The following is a 17,387-nucleotide window of genomic DNA, read 5'->3' as shown; positions in this document are numbered from 1 at the left end:
ACCTCCAGTGTGATGGTATTTAGAGGTAGGGCCTTTGGGAGGTGACTAGGTTTAGACGAGTCTTGAGGGTGGGGCTCTCATGATGGGATTAGTGCCTTATAAGAAGAGACCAGAGAGGCTGCACACTCTGCCCCAAACCCCTCTATTTCCCCACCATGTGAGGACACAGGGAGAGGAGGCTATCGGCAAGCCAGGAAGAGAGCCCTCATCACAGCTTAATCGTGCTGGCACCCTCCTGTTGGACTTCAAGTGTCTAGAACTGTGAGAAAGTCAACGTCTGCTGTTTAAGCCCCTCCGTCTATGGTGTTTTGCTGTAGTAGCCCGCGCTGACTGAGACCGACGAAGCAGTCTAAGATCTGAACTCTTAAGTGGCAAGGAGTTTTCTGATACTGGAAGAGGATCTCCTGATTTGGTCAACAAACATTTATTAAATGCCTACTGTGTTCCATGCCCTGTGCAAAGTGCTGAGGATTCAAAGATGACCAAGACAAGGCTCCCACCCCTAAGGGGCTGATTTAATAGGAGACAAACCTGTAAAAAAAAAAAAAAAAAAAAACTGAAAAAAGGTTCTAAGTCCTCTGACAGAAGTGTGTGTAGGGTACATACAGCCTTCTTTCAGGCACCCAGAGGTTAAAGTAACCCTTTCTATCTGTGGTTGGGGTGGAGTAAATTAGCTTGGTGGGAGTCAACACTCTGTATCAAGTTAACTCTGAGTTCACCAACCAAGTCAAGAGCTGTGACTTAGGATGTGGTGATGAACCTGAGACTTCACACGGTGAGCCCTGCAGAGGCCAGTACTGGACAGAGTCACAGAGATTTAGACAGTGGCCATCCACCGAGGAGAGGGAGGAAAGAGCTTGCTGCCTGCTGTGCAAAATGGAACACGCTATCGGCAGGGGCTTAGTGGGCTCTTCAACTATTTCTTCACACTGAAGTTCCATTTCTGATACTTCTTTGGGGACTTGGATATTTATAATAACATTCTCATTTACTTATACTAACTGTACTTTGTATAAGTTAGTAAGTATTCAAAGCCTGGTACTTAAACTACTGGTGAAGGTGGGAACGAGCGCTAACTGCTGCGCCCTTCGGTCTCACGTGCCCTTTGCTGTCCAGGTCCTCATCGTCCCCCATGTCCCAGCCGAGGCCACCCCCTGGATTAGCTGGGGGCTCCTGCTGCGAGCTCCCTAGCACTCCTGTACTTCTTGCCTCACAGCACTTATCACACCATTCTTCAATCTCTTGTTTAATTGTCTCTCTCTTCTATCAGACTGTCAGATCCTTAAGGACACGAACAATATTAGTCTTAATAATGTGCCTGGGTCACCAAAGCCCTTTAGTAAGTATTTGTTGAATGGATCTAGTTTCAGAGTCTGTGAAAGTGGAGGACCAGATGAGCATTCGGTTTATGGTACCACCAAGGGGCACCTAACCAACGAAGTGCAGTTTGAAACATCCGTCTGAACTTCGGCATGAATTAACCCAGTCCAAACTGAGAGCACAAACACTAAGGGAATATATTACCATGGAGTAACCAGTGTCAGGCTGACATAAAAATTAAGCCTGTTAAGGCTTCATATTGTGTTAGCTTAATAAGAATTAAGCTAGTTTTGGACAGGGGTGAAAGTCATGGTGGCAGTGGCTGGAATGGTAGTCTAATGACGAGAGGAGTGGACAGGCTATATGCAGATCAGCTTGGTGGGATCAGAAGATTCTAATTCATTCATTTAATACGTATTTAATATCTCCTTCAAGATTAGCTTCAACTTCAAATTCTAGATTAAAGAGTTTAGATGGGAAGTGATAAGTAATAAACGCTTCAGGTATACAACATGATAAAAGGTGTAAACTGTATTTAAACATGATTATTCTAGCAACTAGGCAGGAGTTGACCTAGACTAAAGAGAAACTTATGGGTGATACACAAAGCCAAGATGGTCTGTTGAATAAGTGGGATAAAATATGACCTATGCAGATAAGCCTTTCTTCTAATATCATCTCTGTTGTCATGTCACAACGTCTGAAATTCCTGCCACAGAAGTCAGTTTTTTGGTCAAAGGTACTATCTTTAGAAAGCCCTTGTTAACATGCAAGAACATGCTACTAAGTGATGGTAACACCCAATACAATGGTACCTCTGACTCCCAAATCTGATCTTTCCATCTTCATAGGAATGTGAATGTTTATTGACAGACACTTCTCAGCTTCCTCATAGCTGGGTGTGGTTATCACCAATAGAAGGTAAGAGAAGAGATGTGTCTAACTTCCTCACAACTTTCTTAAAAATAAATTGCTTGCCTTGGACTTTCTTTTTTCCTTCTTCCTGAAGGCTAGAAAAGAGACATGGGAGAGATCTACTTCCAACCTGTGTCCTAAGCTAGGGCGTGGCGGAACATCAAGACAGAAGGACACAAATCGGGGCTGGCCTGGTGACGCAGCGGTTAAGTTCGCACATTCCACTTTGGCGGCCCCAGGGTTCGCTGGTTCGGATCCTGGGTGCGGACATGGCACCACTTGGCAAGCCATGCTGTGGCAGGCGTCCCACATATAAAGTAGAGGAAGATGGGCACAGATGTTAGCTCAGGGCCAGCCTTCCTCAGCAAAAAGAGTAGGATTGGCAGCAGATGTTAGCTAATCTTCCTCCGAAAAAAAAAAGGACACAAATCTCAGTAGACCTCATGAGCAGAGTAACCCTGTCAGCATCGACCAGGCAGCCAGTTTCATGAGAGGTAAATAAATTTCCATTTTCTTTTAAGTACTGTATTTCTTGTTTCTTCATTATAGCAGCTTAACTTACCCTGATTAATATGATATTCTTGAGAGTGGCATAGATTTGAAAATTGGCTCTCTGTCACCTAGAGAACAGGAAGAGCCTGAAGACGTGGGTCACAAGAAACAACTAAGAAAGGGCTAGACCAGGGCACGTCTTAGCGGGAGGCAAACTCAGAGGGGCCACTGAAGTGGGGGACTCTGTGGAGCCAGGCAGGAAGTTGAATGAGGGCTTTTGTCATCCAAATAGGTGCAAGAGGAAGAGCCAATGAAGATGCTTTGTGTACATAAAAATTTTGGTGGGGCCAATCAGTTACAATACTTCACAGAAAGGTAGTAAGAGGGGCAGAAATGGAGAAGAGGCAGATTAACAGGGAAAGCGAGGGGAGAAACTGATGAGAGATTACAATGTATTTAAAAAGAAAAGAGGATCCAAAAACAACTCAAGGTATGAGAGGCTAGGTGGCCACGCATCATAAAACTGTGGCGGCAACAGTCACTCAGAGCGAGCTGTTGGCCAGCAGAACGCCACACCGAACTCGGTCTTTCCCCTGTTAATCTGATATCGTGGTAGTACATTAAAGAGTATTTCTCCCCACACAGATTAAGATAATGATGGAGTGTTTGAAGAAAAAAAGAAGAAGATAGAGAAATCAGGCTAGAAATGTAGAACATTACCACCTACATGGAAAGGGTAATGGCTGAAAATGCTGTTTAAAGAAATAACCACACTTTAAGTTCTGTTACATTTTAAGCTTAAATATTATATATTTCAATATCTATCTTGATAAAAGCAGCCTCTGGTACAGCTTTCTAATCATATATTTAGCATTCTCTCTTTTCACCTCTAAACTTCTTCAGAGGGCTCTCCTCGAACTTCTCCATCATTATTTTGATGTGCAGCTTTCTGGAGAAGCCTGGGGCCCAGCAAACCAATGAGGAGACTTCCAATTGGGGCTGTGATGAGGATGGACAAAAATGCCACTGTCAACACATCCATTCCATATTCTTCTAATTGTTTCTCTCCATGTGACCTTGCTGTGTCCAAGGCCACGGATCCTATTGCAGCCTGTAAAAGTTTAATGGTAAAGTTGGACACAGGCATATAAGACAGGCACATAGAAAAAAGGTGAATTATTTTATCATTTGCAAAAACAAACTGCTTGTTCTTTTGTTCAACTAAGAAAGTTCTTTCTTTCAAAGTGTACTGCACTTGGTTTTGGTATTCTGAAAATTCTCCTGCCCTGGCATGGGGAAGGGATGGTGATTCATATGTACCTAGTTGCAGAAGGCAGCGTTACAAAAATATCAGGCAAATATATTTCAAAACACAAGGTAAATACAGCCTCATGATATAATTGACTGTAACATGATTCTGTATACTAAATTCCTTATGAGTAAAGAAAGTCACTGGTCATCTCACTCTTTTATCTTCAGGAATCTGGAATTAAAAAAGAACAAGATGAAAAAGTGCAGTGAGCCCTGTGGCCGAGTGGTTAAGTTTGCACATTCCACTTCAGCGGCTGAGAGTTTTGCTGGTTTGGGGGTGGACATGGTACCACTCATCAGGCCATGCTGAGGCGGCGTCCCACATAGCGCAACCAGAGGCACTCACAACTAGAATATACAACTATGTACTGAGGGGCTTTGGGGAGAAGAAGAAGAAGAAGAAAAAAGAAGATTGGCAGCAGATGTTAGCTCAGATACCAATCTTTTAAAAAAAGTGTAGTGATACTTACTGGAAGATGGCAAAGTTTTAAATGAAAAAACATAAGAATATGTATTGCTATAGAGCTAAACTAATTGTTAAACATAAAGAAACCTGAAAGTGGTAGGCACTGTCAAAACTTGAAGGTAATCTTATTAGGTATTTGGTGAACTCTTTGCCTTAGGTCTTGGTGAAATGTTTTATTTAAAATTTGTCTACTGGGAAGTATTATGAAAACCTTCATTTTCTTTTAGAGGCAAAATGCCATATTAGTGCACTTGGGAAAATAATATATTAATCAATCTGGTTATTCCCTTATTCCACAAAACACAACAATGTTGTCCTCTAGGACAATGAATCAGAAGAGAGAATGCTGGTGTGGATGAGACACAATGGCAGAGACTACTAATTGCCCACAAATATCTGAATGCCCCTTTTCCCTTCTAAACTAGAACTCCTGAGTGTTAGCTGGTCACATTGCTGTCCAAACCAAGACTTTTTTTCATCCTTCTTTGCAACTAGATGAAGCTATATATCTAAGTTCTGGCCACTGAGAGGTGAGCAGAAGTGATAAATACTACTTTTGGATTGTTCCCTGAAGAGAAATGGACACTTGCACATCATTCTTTTTCCCCTTCCCCCTGATGAGAAATGGTGAACTGATGGAAGGCACACGCTGAGGACAGTGTCACCCTGCCAGCTCTGGAGTGTCCATGCTGGACTGCTGGTGGGAGAGAAGGAAAAATCTATCTCACTTAGTCCCTGTATGTGAGGGCTCTTTGTTATTTCAGGTTCCTTGTACCATAACTAATTCAACATTTCAAGAATTCTTGGCAAGAACTGCACTCATTACAATGTATATTTCTCTTTCAGTTCTCCGTTGTGTGTGTATGTTTTGAGGTTTGTAGGTATGCTGATTTAAAATATATTGTGATTTAAAATATATTTCTTACAGCAGGTCATGGACCAAAAAGTTTGAAGAACACTAATATGGAAAAAAACATACAAGAAAGTCTTGTTTCTTAGGCAGTGGCAAAAGAAGAAAAAAGAAAATTCCATACAATACTTGCTTCACAGTACATACATTATTCACCACATCCAAGATAATTTCTCCTTATTATAAATTTGCTTTGACAGCAGGAAAGTGCTGTCTTTCAAATTTTAACCTTTAGAAACAAATCTTTCAAACCAAAGCTACTAGAGTAATTATTTTGATAGTTACCTAATAAAGTTACCAGAAGTAGTGTAGAAGCTGGAGACACTGAGGGAGAAACTATTCCACTTATTGTACCATATAAACCTCACAGTATTCTTAGCCATTATGTCCCAGACATCTTTCAAAGTCTGATGAAAAAAAAACTTCTCTGGGATAATGCCCAAACCTATAGCCACACCAAATCTGGCATATAGTTACAGAGCATACACAACCCTCAAAGTTTCCTAAATTAAAAATATCTGATTTTCATCTCATGAAATAGAAATTTACATATTTAAATAATTGCAAAATAATCAAGGATGCAACAGTTAAATCTTGTTTGCTATAATTAGTCTGAAAATATACAATACAATCAGGGCTATTTGCAACAAATGATAATCTATACAGTTCTAATTTAATTAGCAATTATAGGTATTCTACCAAATGCATGGTCAATAATTTCAAGCACCTGTTAGTGCCTTGTTAGAGTGCACAAATTTTGGGTCATGTGATTGAGACAACTGACAGGAAGTACAGCTGGTTTGAAAAATTTAATATTAACTAATAATCTAGGAAATCAATAAAGCATTTTCTGAGTTGTTTCTCAATAAATCTTTCTCCATTATATATAAAGACCGAGGTTGAGCATAACTGATCATCAATCATATTGACAGTGAAGTATTTCCAAACACTAACATGGGCCGCGCTATTTCTGTTTCACTCTCTTCTTAGAAGACATCAAAACGAAAAATCTCTAGGTGATTCAGAGAGCTCTGACTGATGAAAATTCAAACTCTTCCCTCCCTCTACTACTGCTTTCTAGTAACATAGGGATTTATTGGATTTTCAGTTGTACCCTGGAGATCTAAAGAAATTTAAATGAGCCATCATATTAAAGGAATCAGCATACCAAAAATAAAACTTTTAGAGTAGATTAGTAAAAATTCTTTTCATAAATCAAACTTTAGTTACTTTTGTTCACCAAATTTGGACAAGCCCTCTTATTCAAAATTTTAAGGGATCATATTGAAATAGGAGTTAAGATCCATCATTACCTGGACTGTGGCCTTTGGAAGCCATGCAAATGAAATAAATATCTTTTCCTTTATGTTAAAACCAGCAAAACACACCATCAGAAATGTAGTCAAAATTCGTATCAGTACTGCAATACCCAGGGTGGCAACACAAAGGCCTGTAAGAAATACTCAATTTTTAGACATAACGAAATACTGGGGAAGAAATGGAATCTCCTGATTATTGATTCAAAATTCTATCAACAGAAATAATCTAAAAACATTAAAAAATTAAAAAGACAAAAATGATTAGGCATAATTTGTCAAAACATCAATATTAAGGATCAATCAGACCATTTGTTTAAAAGAAGGTATTTGCCCTAAATTAAAGCCAGAAATTAACTAAATATATTTGAATTTCCACAAAGGAGATTTGAATGTTATTTATCTTATGCTTTATAGCAAGAACCACACTTTTTCCCATGTGTTTATTTAACAAGAATTTATTAAACTATAACTACGCATAACAGAATTTGGACTAGGTTCTGATACCCAAACACGCATAACGTACAGACTTTGCCTCCATGAACTCCAGAGTCAGAGGAAGACAGAAACATAAAGAACCAAAAGGTGAGTGCAGTGTAAATATACCGGTAAGAGAGCGCAGAAGAGAAAAAACTTAATATTTTCATCAAAGTGGTTGAGAATTCTTTACAGAGGATAAGACCAGAGGTGATATTCAAAATATTTATCAGCAAGTATGGAGGCAATCAGGCAGTCAGAAGAGAGCTGGCTGGGCACTGACCAGTCAGAATAGACACTGGCTTCTACACCTGTTTCCCCATACTGGTGTGCGCACTGACTGCCCATCACCCTGGCTGATGTGTACAGCTACTTCGTTCAGTCCTTCAGAATCCTTTGCTGATAAAGGTAAGTTCATTCTGATTTGCAAAATAAGAGATTGTGACTAGGGCAAGGCAAGCTACCGGACCTGAGAAAGGCAAAGCTAAGGTGAGTACTAGGTAATAGGGTGGTTTTTGAAAAAGTAACATTTGTTGAGTGCTTGCTCTGTGCTAGGTTCTGTATTAAGCTTTAAATGCATCTCTTTACTTAATCTTTACAACCTGTGGAGTAATTATTCTCACTTTACAGTTGAAAAAAAATGAAGATCAGAAAGGATAAATAACTTTCTCAAGTTCAAGAGGCTGGTAAAACACCAGACAGACATTGCTTGATGCTCTATTGTGAATCTGCAACATGGTTTCTTTATGAAAAGGTTCTGTGGCTCTTTATTGGAGGGTATTTTTCCCAGCGTGGTAGATTTTCAAAAGTATTTGTTGCCTTAAGTACAAGATACAAAAGGGACGATCCCATTCCCAGGAGGGAGCAGTCTGGGGAGGATGATGAGGAAGCCTTGGACACACTGAGCCTCAAGTTTTGTGGGATTTACAAGTGGTGATGTCCAAGCAGCAACTGGCTATGTTGAATTCGAGATAAAGATTTTGCAATTACATAGTTTATAATCGAAGCCACTGAGTGTAGCTGAGCTCAGAGAAATGATACCCAGCGTGAAGTGTAGAAATCTTTTGAAAGAACTTGGAGGAAGAGCAGCACTTAAGCCATATATAGTGTAAAGGAAGACTCAGAGGGCACTGGAAAATGTAAAAATTCAACGTAAAAAGTGTTGTAAAGAGGTCAATAGCGTCCAATGCTGCTGAGAGATCAAGTCAAGTCAAGACTAACACGTATTTCGTGTATCCAGCAATACGACCGTGGTGAGGGCGGGGCTGGTTGTGGAATGGGGCAGAAGCTGGGCTGAAATGTTCTGAGGGAGGGCATGAGAGTTGAAATGGAAAAGGGGGACACAGTTACCTCTTTAGAAAAGTTTGAAAAGAGGAAGAGAGAGAGAGAGTGGTAGGTGAGGGGGGAAGTGAAATGAAGAAGGGATATATATATATATGTATATATATTTATTCAAATTTTGACTGTGGTAAAATACACGTAAAATTTACCATCTTAACAATTTTTAAGTGTGCAGTTCAGCAGCATTAAGTTAAACACTCACATTTTTGTGCAACCAATCTCCAGAACATTTTCATCTTGCAAAGCTGAAACTCTACACCCATTAAACAGCAAGTCCCCATTTCCCCGCCTAAACCCTGGCAGCCACCGCTCTCCTTTCTGTCCTTATGAATTTGACTCCTCTGGATGCCTCACAGGAGTGGGATCATGCGGGATTTGTCTTTCTGTAACTGGCTTATCTTACCCAGTGTAATGTCCTCAGGTTCATCTATGTTGTCACATGCGTCAGAATAGAAAGATACTATTTTAAGATAGGAGAGATTAAAATCTGTTTCAATTCTGCAGAAGAGAAAGCTGTGACAAGGATATCTGAAGATGTGTCAGAAAAAGGGGAGACTCTATGTGTGAGATCTAGAAGGAGGTGGCAGGGATGGGATCCCTAGTATGGACGGAATAATACTGCGATGCAAGAAAAGAAGGAAATAATGAGTACAGGTCTTTCTTGATGTACGATGGGGTTACATCCTGATAAACCAATCATAAGTTGAAAGTCAACTTTAAGTCAAAATATTGTAAGTCAAAAATACACTTTGGGCTGGCCTGGTGGCATAGTGGTTAAGTTCGCACCTGCCGCTTCAGCAGCCCAGGGTTCCCAGGCTTGGATCCCAGGTGTGGACCTAGCACCGCTCTCAAGTCATGCCGTGGCGGTATCCCACATACAAATTAGAAGAAGACTGGCACAGGTGTTAGCTCAGCGACAATCTTCCTCAAGCAAAAAGAGGAAGATTGGCAACAGATGTTAGCTCAGGGCCAATCTTCCTCACCAAAAGAAAGAAAGAAAGAAAGAAAGAAACGAAAGAAAGAAAGAAAGAAAAAGAAAAAAATGCATTTAATACACCCAACCTACCAAATATCATACCTTAGCCTAGCCTACCTTAAATGTACTAGGAACACTTACATTAGCCTACAGTTAGGCAATCATCCAATACAAAGCCTATTTGATAATAAAATGTTCACTATCTTATGTAATTTCTTGAATACTTACTGAAACTGAGAAACAGAAAGGGTAGAAGTGTATGGGTCGTTTACCCTCATGATCCTGTGGTGACTAGAGCTGCAGCTCACTGGCGGCTGCCCAGCATCTCGAGAAAGGATCATATGGCATATCGCTAGCCGGGGAAAAGATCAAAATTCAAAATTCGAAGTATGGTTTCTAATGACTGCATATCACTTTCATACCATGGTAAAGTCAAAAAATCCTAAGTCAAACCATCGTCAGTCGGGGACCATCTGTATACGTGTACAAATTAATTTTTGAGTATGGTACTAAAAGTCAACAGTTTTAATATGATGGCTTTTGAATGTATGAATGAATAAAAGAATGAATGAACAAACATTTCTATCCCATGGATACATATTATAGAACTGCCTAATTATCTTTAAAATTCTGGCCCTTGATCAGGACAAGCCTAGATGAACATTCTTATCGTTGGAAAAAAATTTTAAGGCCTGCATTTTCTTGATAGTAGTTAAGAGCGACACTTTTCTTTACAAGCAACAATATTTAAGGCATAAAATTTACTGTCTTAGATTGACAAACATTCTTTTCTAACCAACTGCTTAAAAGATCAGTATTAACTTTTTATATAATTGTGACAATGGGAACCACCAAATATAAACCTACTACAGATACTACAACTGAATATAAAAAGTTGATTTTAGCAAAAACACTACTTTGAAATTCTCACCCACAGTTTCTGGTCTGAGAGATGCAATAGATACCTCTGCTCCAATCAGTCCAAAGAGAAGGGGCTGGAAGATATCCCAGGCCACTGCAATAATCTTTTCAACCTCTGCCTAAAAGAAACACACATACACATACAGGGATTTTTATTATGTGAAGTTAGAAGATCTAAGAATTTTACTAATTTGAAATCTGAGTCAATTTGACCTGAGACAGGCTTTATCTATGTGGCATCTATAAATAAGAAGGTAGCTAGAATACAGCAAAAAATTGCATAAAGATACTTCTAACAGTTAAGGTATTACATAAGGTGCGTTGGTGTTGGTTTGCAAAAGGATGTTAACTATAAAGAATCTCATCAAGTCATCTCAGGAGGACTTCGACTTCTGAATACATGATGTGTGTGTCCATAATACTTAGTATTACTTTATAGTTAATTTTCACTCAACAATATGATTAAAAGATCTTGTAATATTTATACATATATATAGAAATGCACCTTATTGCTGCATAATAATGTATGATATGGAAGTACCATAGTTTATTCAACCATTTCTTTATTAATAGACCTTTAAGTTGTTTCCAATTTTATTTTATTATAAAAGAATACTGTTTATGACTATCTCAAATCATGCACAAAAATAAAATTCCGGTATAGTGAAGTGCTGTGCCAGTTATTAACTTACTGCCCCTCGGCTCCAAATCCTCCTTTCAATTGTTGCTCTGCAGAAGATGGAGCCAGGGGCTGGCCCAGTGGCCGAGTAGTTAAGTTCGCGCGCTCTGCTTTGGCGGCCGCGGGTTTCGCCGGTTCGAATTCTGGATGTGGACATGGCGCTGCTCAACAAGCCATGCTGGGGTGGCATCCCGCATGCCACAACTGGAAGGACCCACAACTAAAAACACACAACTATGTACCGGGGGGCTTGGGAAAAATAAAATCTCAAAAAAAAAAAAAAAAAAAAAGAAGATGGAGCTGGACCCTTTTAAGTCTTTCCCCTTTGCTAGCTGGACCATATTAAATTTTGCCACTAGAGGGCGCCCAAGAGCTACTCCAAGAGGAAGGCGCTCGTCTGGTTCGGTGGCTCCTCCTAGCAGGATGCTTCCGCACCGGGTCCTGCAGCCCGGGTGGCTTCTCCAGAGCCAGGCTCCTAGGGTGTATGGCGGCCAGCAGCACTCAGCGGTCAGCAGCTGCCCCCAGCCTCCTCCTCGGGTGATTTCATAGCCAACTGCCCTGGGCAACATACCACCCCATACACCTTTAGAGGGTAGATTTCCAGCAACTTCTGCAGGCAGGGTACCATGGTGACTTCTCTGCCATCCAGTGAACCAAGGCTCTAACAAGGCTTGGATTCTCAGCCCTGGGTGCCGAAGTAGGTGGGGTGGGGTGGGGAGGTGGAAGCGGATGCTGCATCTCAGCCCTAGGGGTTTATAGCTGCTATTCCTATATTCTTTAGGGGCCTCTTTACATCTTACAAGACAATCCCCAGTATGGTTAATAATAAGCTTTCCCTATTCCAGTTACTATATGGTTTCTCATTCCTTCTAAGACCCTAATTGATATAAGTACTAACTTTATAACACACAATACAAAAACCCTTGGAAAAGATTGACATAATTGACTAGAATAAAACGAAAATATTTTGTGGCAAAAGAAACCATAAAAAAGGATAGGTGACAAACCAGGGGAAAATATCTGTACTATGTGTAACAGAATAAGGAGCAATATCCAATCAATAAGAAAAAGACATAGAACCTAATCGAAAAATGGGCAAGGCATACGCACAAGTAATTTGTACCAGAAGAAACACAAGGGCCAAAAAACATGACATACTAAAACTCAGTAATCAGAGAAACACAAATTAAAATGATATACCATATATTTTTTTGGGGGGGGGGGAGCCATCATATTGGAAAAAAACACTAAAAAGTTTTAATAATGTCTAGTATTTATAAGACTGTAAGGAAACTCAGCAATTGGTAGGAGAGCAAATTGATAATGCTTTTTTTGTAGGGCAATTTAGCAGTACCCTTAACAGTGTCTAAGAATTTACATTTAACAGATTTTTTCAATCAACTAATAAGAATCTATGTTTTTGAACGGCATTTTAACATTTTTTTACCATTTTTACACATCTAAGGATCTATACTTCCATTTACGTACTCAGCAGTTTGACAAAGGAGGATTACCTCGTTTCCCTATTTTCTTAATTTTTGTTATTTCTGGTATGTTTATTAAGGTGAAGATTCTATTTCCTCTTAGTTTATAAATGTTTAAAGACACCGTATATGAGGGGTTGGTTGATTTATTTATATAGTTCTATTCCTATATCATTATAAAGTTATGTTTTCACATCGTAAGGAATCAGATCATGACTGAGGTTCAAATTCTGCCACACACCAACTGCAAGCCACTCGCCTCTCAGCACCTAATTTTCCTCATTTGTAAAATGAGAGGTTTACATTAGATAACGTCCAAGATCCTTTATCACTTAATGACAGTGAATCGTCTGCCAAACTAAGGTCCAGATGCCACCCTTCTACATATCTTTAAATTTTACTTTTTAATTTAGTTTTTAGAGTATATCATAGCTAAAGTTCAGACTTTAGCTGATATCCATAGTTGTAAAGAAAAAAAATCAACTCTATTAATTTTAGGTTACTTAGCCTTCTGTTGCCATGACTAATGGCTTAACAGAAGTCCTCGAAAGTATTTCATGTACTGAGAACTCCAATGAAAGCAGAGGCATATTGAGTTTTCTCTATCAAATTGTTTTTATTTCTAAACTTGGACAAAGGCCACAATTTGGTTTTTTTTTTTTTTTTCTCGCTGAGGAAGATTCGCCCTGAGCCAACATCAGTTGCCAGTCTTCCTCTATTTTGTATGTGAGCTGCTGTCACAGCATGGCCACTGATAGACAAGTGGTGTACATCTGCGCCTGGGAACTGAACCCAGACCACCAAAGCGGAGCATGCTGAACTTAATCACTAGACCACCAGGGCTGGCCCCACGATTTGGTTTTTGATTGTAATACTGTAGACTAATTTAATATCAGACATGGCCCTATATATTGTAAAACTTAAAGATGAGAGAGGAGCCACAATGTACCTTCTTGTGGGTTTTTTTGTAACTTCAAAACTAAAATGAATCTGTTTATAAAGAAAATAGAGGGGCTGGCCCCGTGGTGTGGTAGTTAAGTTTGGCACACTCCACTTTGGTGGCCCAGGTTTGCAGGTTCAGATCCCAGGCGTGGACCTACACCATTCATCAGCCATGCTGTGGTGGTGACCCACATACAAAGTAGAGGAAGACTGGTGCAGATGTTAGCTCAGTGACAATCTTCCCCAAGCAAAAATAAAAAGAAGAAGATTGGCAATGGATATTAGCTCAGGGTGAATCTTCCTCAGGAAAAAAAAAGAAAGAAAAAGGAGTCATCAAATAGGCTAAGTACAAAAGAAGACATGAGTTCAGAGGAATGAAGATTGTGGTGTCCACTGAAAGTTAAGGCCACTTTACCTATCTGTATGCACCATTAGTAAGAATCTTCAACAATGGAAATCACTTTCCATTATGGACAAAAAGAGAAAGTTAAGAGAAACAGAAGTTTCATCATGAGTTAAATATCTACTTAAGCTGACACTTCTCTTCTTAGAGAGAAGATTTCAAGATTCAGAAGATTGAAAATATATCAAGAAAAACATCCTGTAGCTGTTAAAGTCATCAGAAGAAGCACTGCATTTGAAAACAGATGAAAAATATAGATGAAAAAGGCCTTAAAAAAGTGAGTGCATTTGAATACAATAATGGCAAGATTATAAGGAAAACCAAGCAGGAAAGTATGAGATAATGTCAGAAAACTACAGGCGCAAACAAAATTTTATAAAATATTGTAGCTTGTCAAAGCATAATTCAACAACAATATAGCTACAGCACTGAGTTTACAAGTGTTTTATTTCCATTTTCCCACATAATAGCCACAATAATTCTTTAGTGATTATTATTATTGTTTTCAGTGTACAGTTGAGGAAACTGAGTATTAGAGAAGGTAAGTGACTTGCTTGGGATTACACATCTAGACAGTAGAATCTCTGGGACTGGAATCCCAATTTCCATAGATTAAATTTTATGCTCTTTTTATTACATTGTGCTGCTCAGAGATAGTCATAAAAATTATTAGTGTGTTCTGACTAAGCACTTTGCCTTATATAGATTATTTCACTTAATCCTCCACTCTATGAAGTTGTTGCTATTATCATTCCCCACTTGAGAGATATGGAAATCGAAGACTGAGAAGTCAGATACTTTGTACATGGGCATACAGCTACTCAGGTGTAGGGCTGAGCTTAACCCAGGAAGTCTGAGTGCTCAGACCCTATGCTACACCATGGAACAAGGAGGAAAAGCAGTCCAAAACCTGGACTCATTGGTTTGGTGCCTCCAGAAGTAGGGACTTGCCTGAGTACTAAATTAGAAAAGATATGGAGAGTGTCTGCCATATAAGTGATTCAATGAAGATTTTTTTACCCTGTCTTTAGGAAATCATTTTCATATACTCAAACAGTGTGTTTTCATCCTGGCTCTGCCACTTATTAGCTTGGTGACCTTAGGCACTCTATCTACTATCTCTAGGCCTTGGTATCCTCATTTGTAAAATGGGTCTCATATCTACCTCTCAAGGTTATTGCAAAGAATAAATGAGATAACATAGGTAAGATTTCACTAGGAAAGAAATCTTTAAGAAAAAATAAACTGAGGGAAAGGTCATAATAAGAGATTGATAGATCGGACCACGTGAAACTATAAGATATTTGTGTGTTAAAAATGAACAATAAAAAAGGCACAAAGGGCTAATATCATATATATAATCAGTACATTCAACTTTAGGAGATAATGGACAAAAAACCTATCAAAGAAAAAGAAAAAATACAAATAGCTAAATATATGAAAAAGCATTCAATTTTATTGTTAAGCAAGGAGGCATAAAACAAAAAAAGATACCACTTTTGACTATCAGTAAGGATAAAAATTAAAAACAATAATATTCTAAGGCAGTGTTTCACAAAGTGTGGTCCCCAGGGAAGCAGCATCAGCATCACCTGGTAACTGATCAGAAGTACACATTCTCAGGCCCCACCGTAGTCTAACTAAATCAGAAATTCGGGGTGGGGTCCACAAGTCCAATTTAACAAGACTTCCAGGTGGTGCTAAAGTTGGATAAACATTATTCTAAGCTGATGACGATGTAATGATATAGGTACCTCACATATTACTGGTGGAAAAGTAAATGGATACAACTCTAGAAAGCAACCAGTTTGGTAATACGTGTCAAAAACCTAAAAATGTTCATGTTATTTGACCCAAAAAATTTAGCATTAAGAATCTGCCCTAAGGAAACGATATTGGATTTCAGCATAATTTAAAATAGCAGAGACTGGTTTTAAAAAGCTTATGGTGCATCCACGTGTGTGTGTGTGTGTGTGTGTGTGTGTGTGTGTGTGTGTGTGTAAAGAGACATACATAGGAGATTAACCAGAGGTAAATATGAAAAAAAAAGCTGTCAGTTCTCTCTCCGGGTTTTGGGATTACATTGATCTTCTATGTAATCAGCCAGGCTGCTGGCAATTCAGGCAAAGTTATGGCAAATGCAGAAAAACAGATGATTTGTTTGGTTTATAACGGTCTTTTCTACATGACTCACATCCTAGTTTTCTGAAGAATCGTGTAACCGGAACTGGCCGGGCCCCCTCCCTTGTCTTCTGCGCGAGTGGCTCACGTCCACTTGCGGTGGGCACCCGTCTTCCCCTCGACGTCTGTTGCTAAAACTACTCTTTTATGTTCTATTCCAAATGATATGGTTCCTTTTCACTGTTTATTTTTTATCCTATCATTTATTAATTTACAAACAATCTGAAATTGCAAAGTTTGGAAGTATAATGTTTTTAATACACTTGCTATATGTTATTCGAATAGATGTCGAAACATAAAAACGTGCCCTGCACAATGATGGTATATTCTGGTCACTTTGGAGTCGATAAACCTGAGTTAAATCCCAGTGCCACTTTCTAATTTTGTGACCTTGGACATGTTATTTAAGTCCTTCTGACTTACAGTCTCTATAAAATGTAAATGGTAATATTTTTTCAAAGGTTTTTTTGATGAGAATAAATGAGAATATCCCCTCACTGGCTAGCACAGGGCCATACGGAGTGGCAATAAAAATTGATTAATTCTCTTCCCTCTTTTCACCCAGGACAGTATAATATAATGAGTTGGTTGTAATTTTTGAAGACTTTTAAACAAGTGACAACAGAAAGCATTTACCTATAAAATTCAATTTGAAGAAACTTACTACAAGCATATTTGAGAATTTTCCTGTTGAATAAATGAAAGGAAATAAACCAAAATAGTTTACAGAGCTGTTGGCTTTAGGTGGAGAAATTACAAATCATTTTTTCTTTCCTTTTATCTGACTTTTAAAAAATTTTTCAAAGTTCTACAATAAGCATATACCGCTTTCATACTCAGAAATCAAATAAACTTTATTCTAAACAATATTCTCTTTGGTAATTTATTTTTTTAAATGCTAAAAAAGGTTACCATTCAAAAGTGAAGGGACAGTTTGTAAAATGCTAATGTCAGGCAAGCTCCCAGATGCTCGACAAGGGTCACAGTGCACACACAGTGGCATGCCTTCACGGAGTGAAGACTGCGAGCTCTGTCCCGGACAAGGGGGCCAGAGTGCTCCGAGAGCAGTGCGCTGGTCAGCAGCCCAGGCAGGATGGAAGGCACTCAGCAGTGAGCGCTCAGCGAGGAGCCAGGGAGCTGAGATCAGACCCGAGACTGAACAGCAATGTGTGATCACCTGCCTCGGCCTGCAAGGAAAGTGAAGCCACGGAAAAGCAAATTTTGACAAGAGCAAATGTTTACAAGAGATGAGG

General features: G+C 39.1%; 1 protein-coding gene across 6 annotated transcripts in view; it reads right to left on the bottom strand.

The window, feature by feature from the left end:
• Nucleotides 1–3,507: 3,507 nt before the first annotated feature.
• The window catches only part of SLC9B2 (solute carrier family 9 member B2), a 55,043-nt gene continuing 41,163 nt past the window's right edge, over nucleotides 3,508–17,387 (bottom strand). For 4 of the 6 annotated variants that reach the window (XM_070506511.1, XM_070506513.1, XM_070506512.1 and 1 more), the window contains exons 10-12: nucleotides 10,456–10,564; nucleotides 6,728–6,864; nucleotides 3,508–3,838 (exon numbers count right to left, since the gene is read on the bottom strand). In XM_070506511.1, coding sequence (XP_070362612.1) covers nucleotides 3,617–3,838; nucleotides 6,728–6,864; nucleotides 10,456–10,564 — 468 coding nt within the window. In that variant the 3' untranslated portion in view covers nucleotides 3,508–3,616. Of the gene's footprint in view, nucleotides 3,839–6,727; nucleotides 6,865–9,752; nucleotides 9,877–10,455; nucleotides 10,565–17,387 lie in introns of all 6 variants that reach the window. The other 2 variants (XR_011502422.1, XR_011502423.1) reach the window with 1 other exon arrangement.

This window comes from Equus asinus, chromosome 3 (genome assembly GCF_041296235.1).
Source record: "Equus asinus isolate D_3611 breed Donkey chromosome 3, EquAss-T2T_v2, whole genome shotgun sequence".
NCBI classification, from domain to species: domain Eukaryota; kingdom Metazoa; phylum Chordata; class Mammalia; order Perissodactyla; family Equidae; genus Equus; species Equus asinus.
The sequence above is the reverse complement of the archived record's forward strand: the minus strand, read 5'-3'. Positions and strand labels throughout refer to the sequence as shown.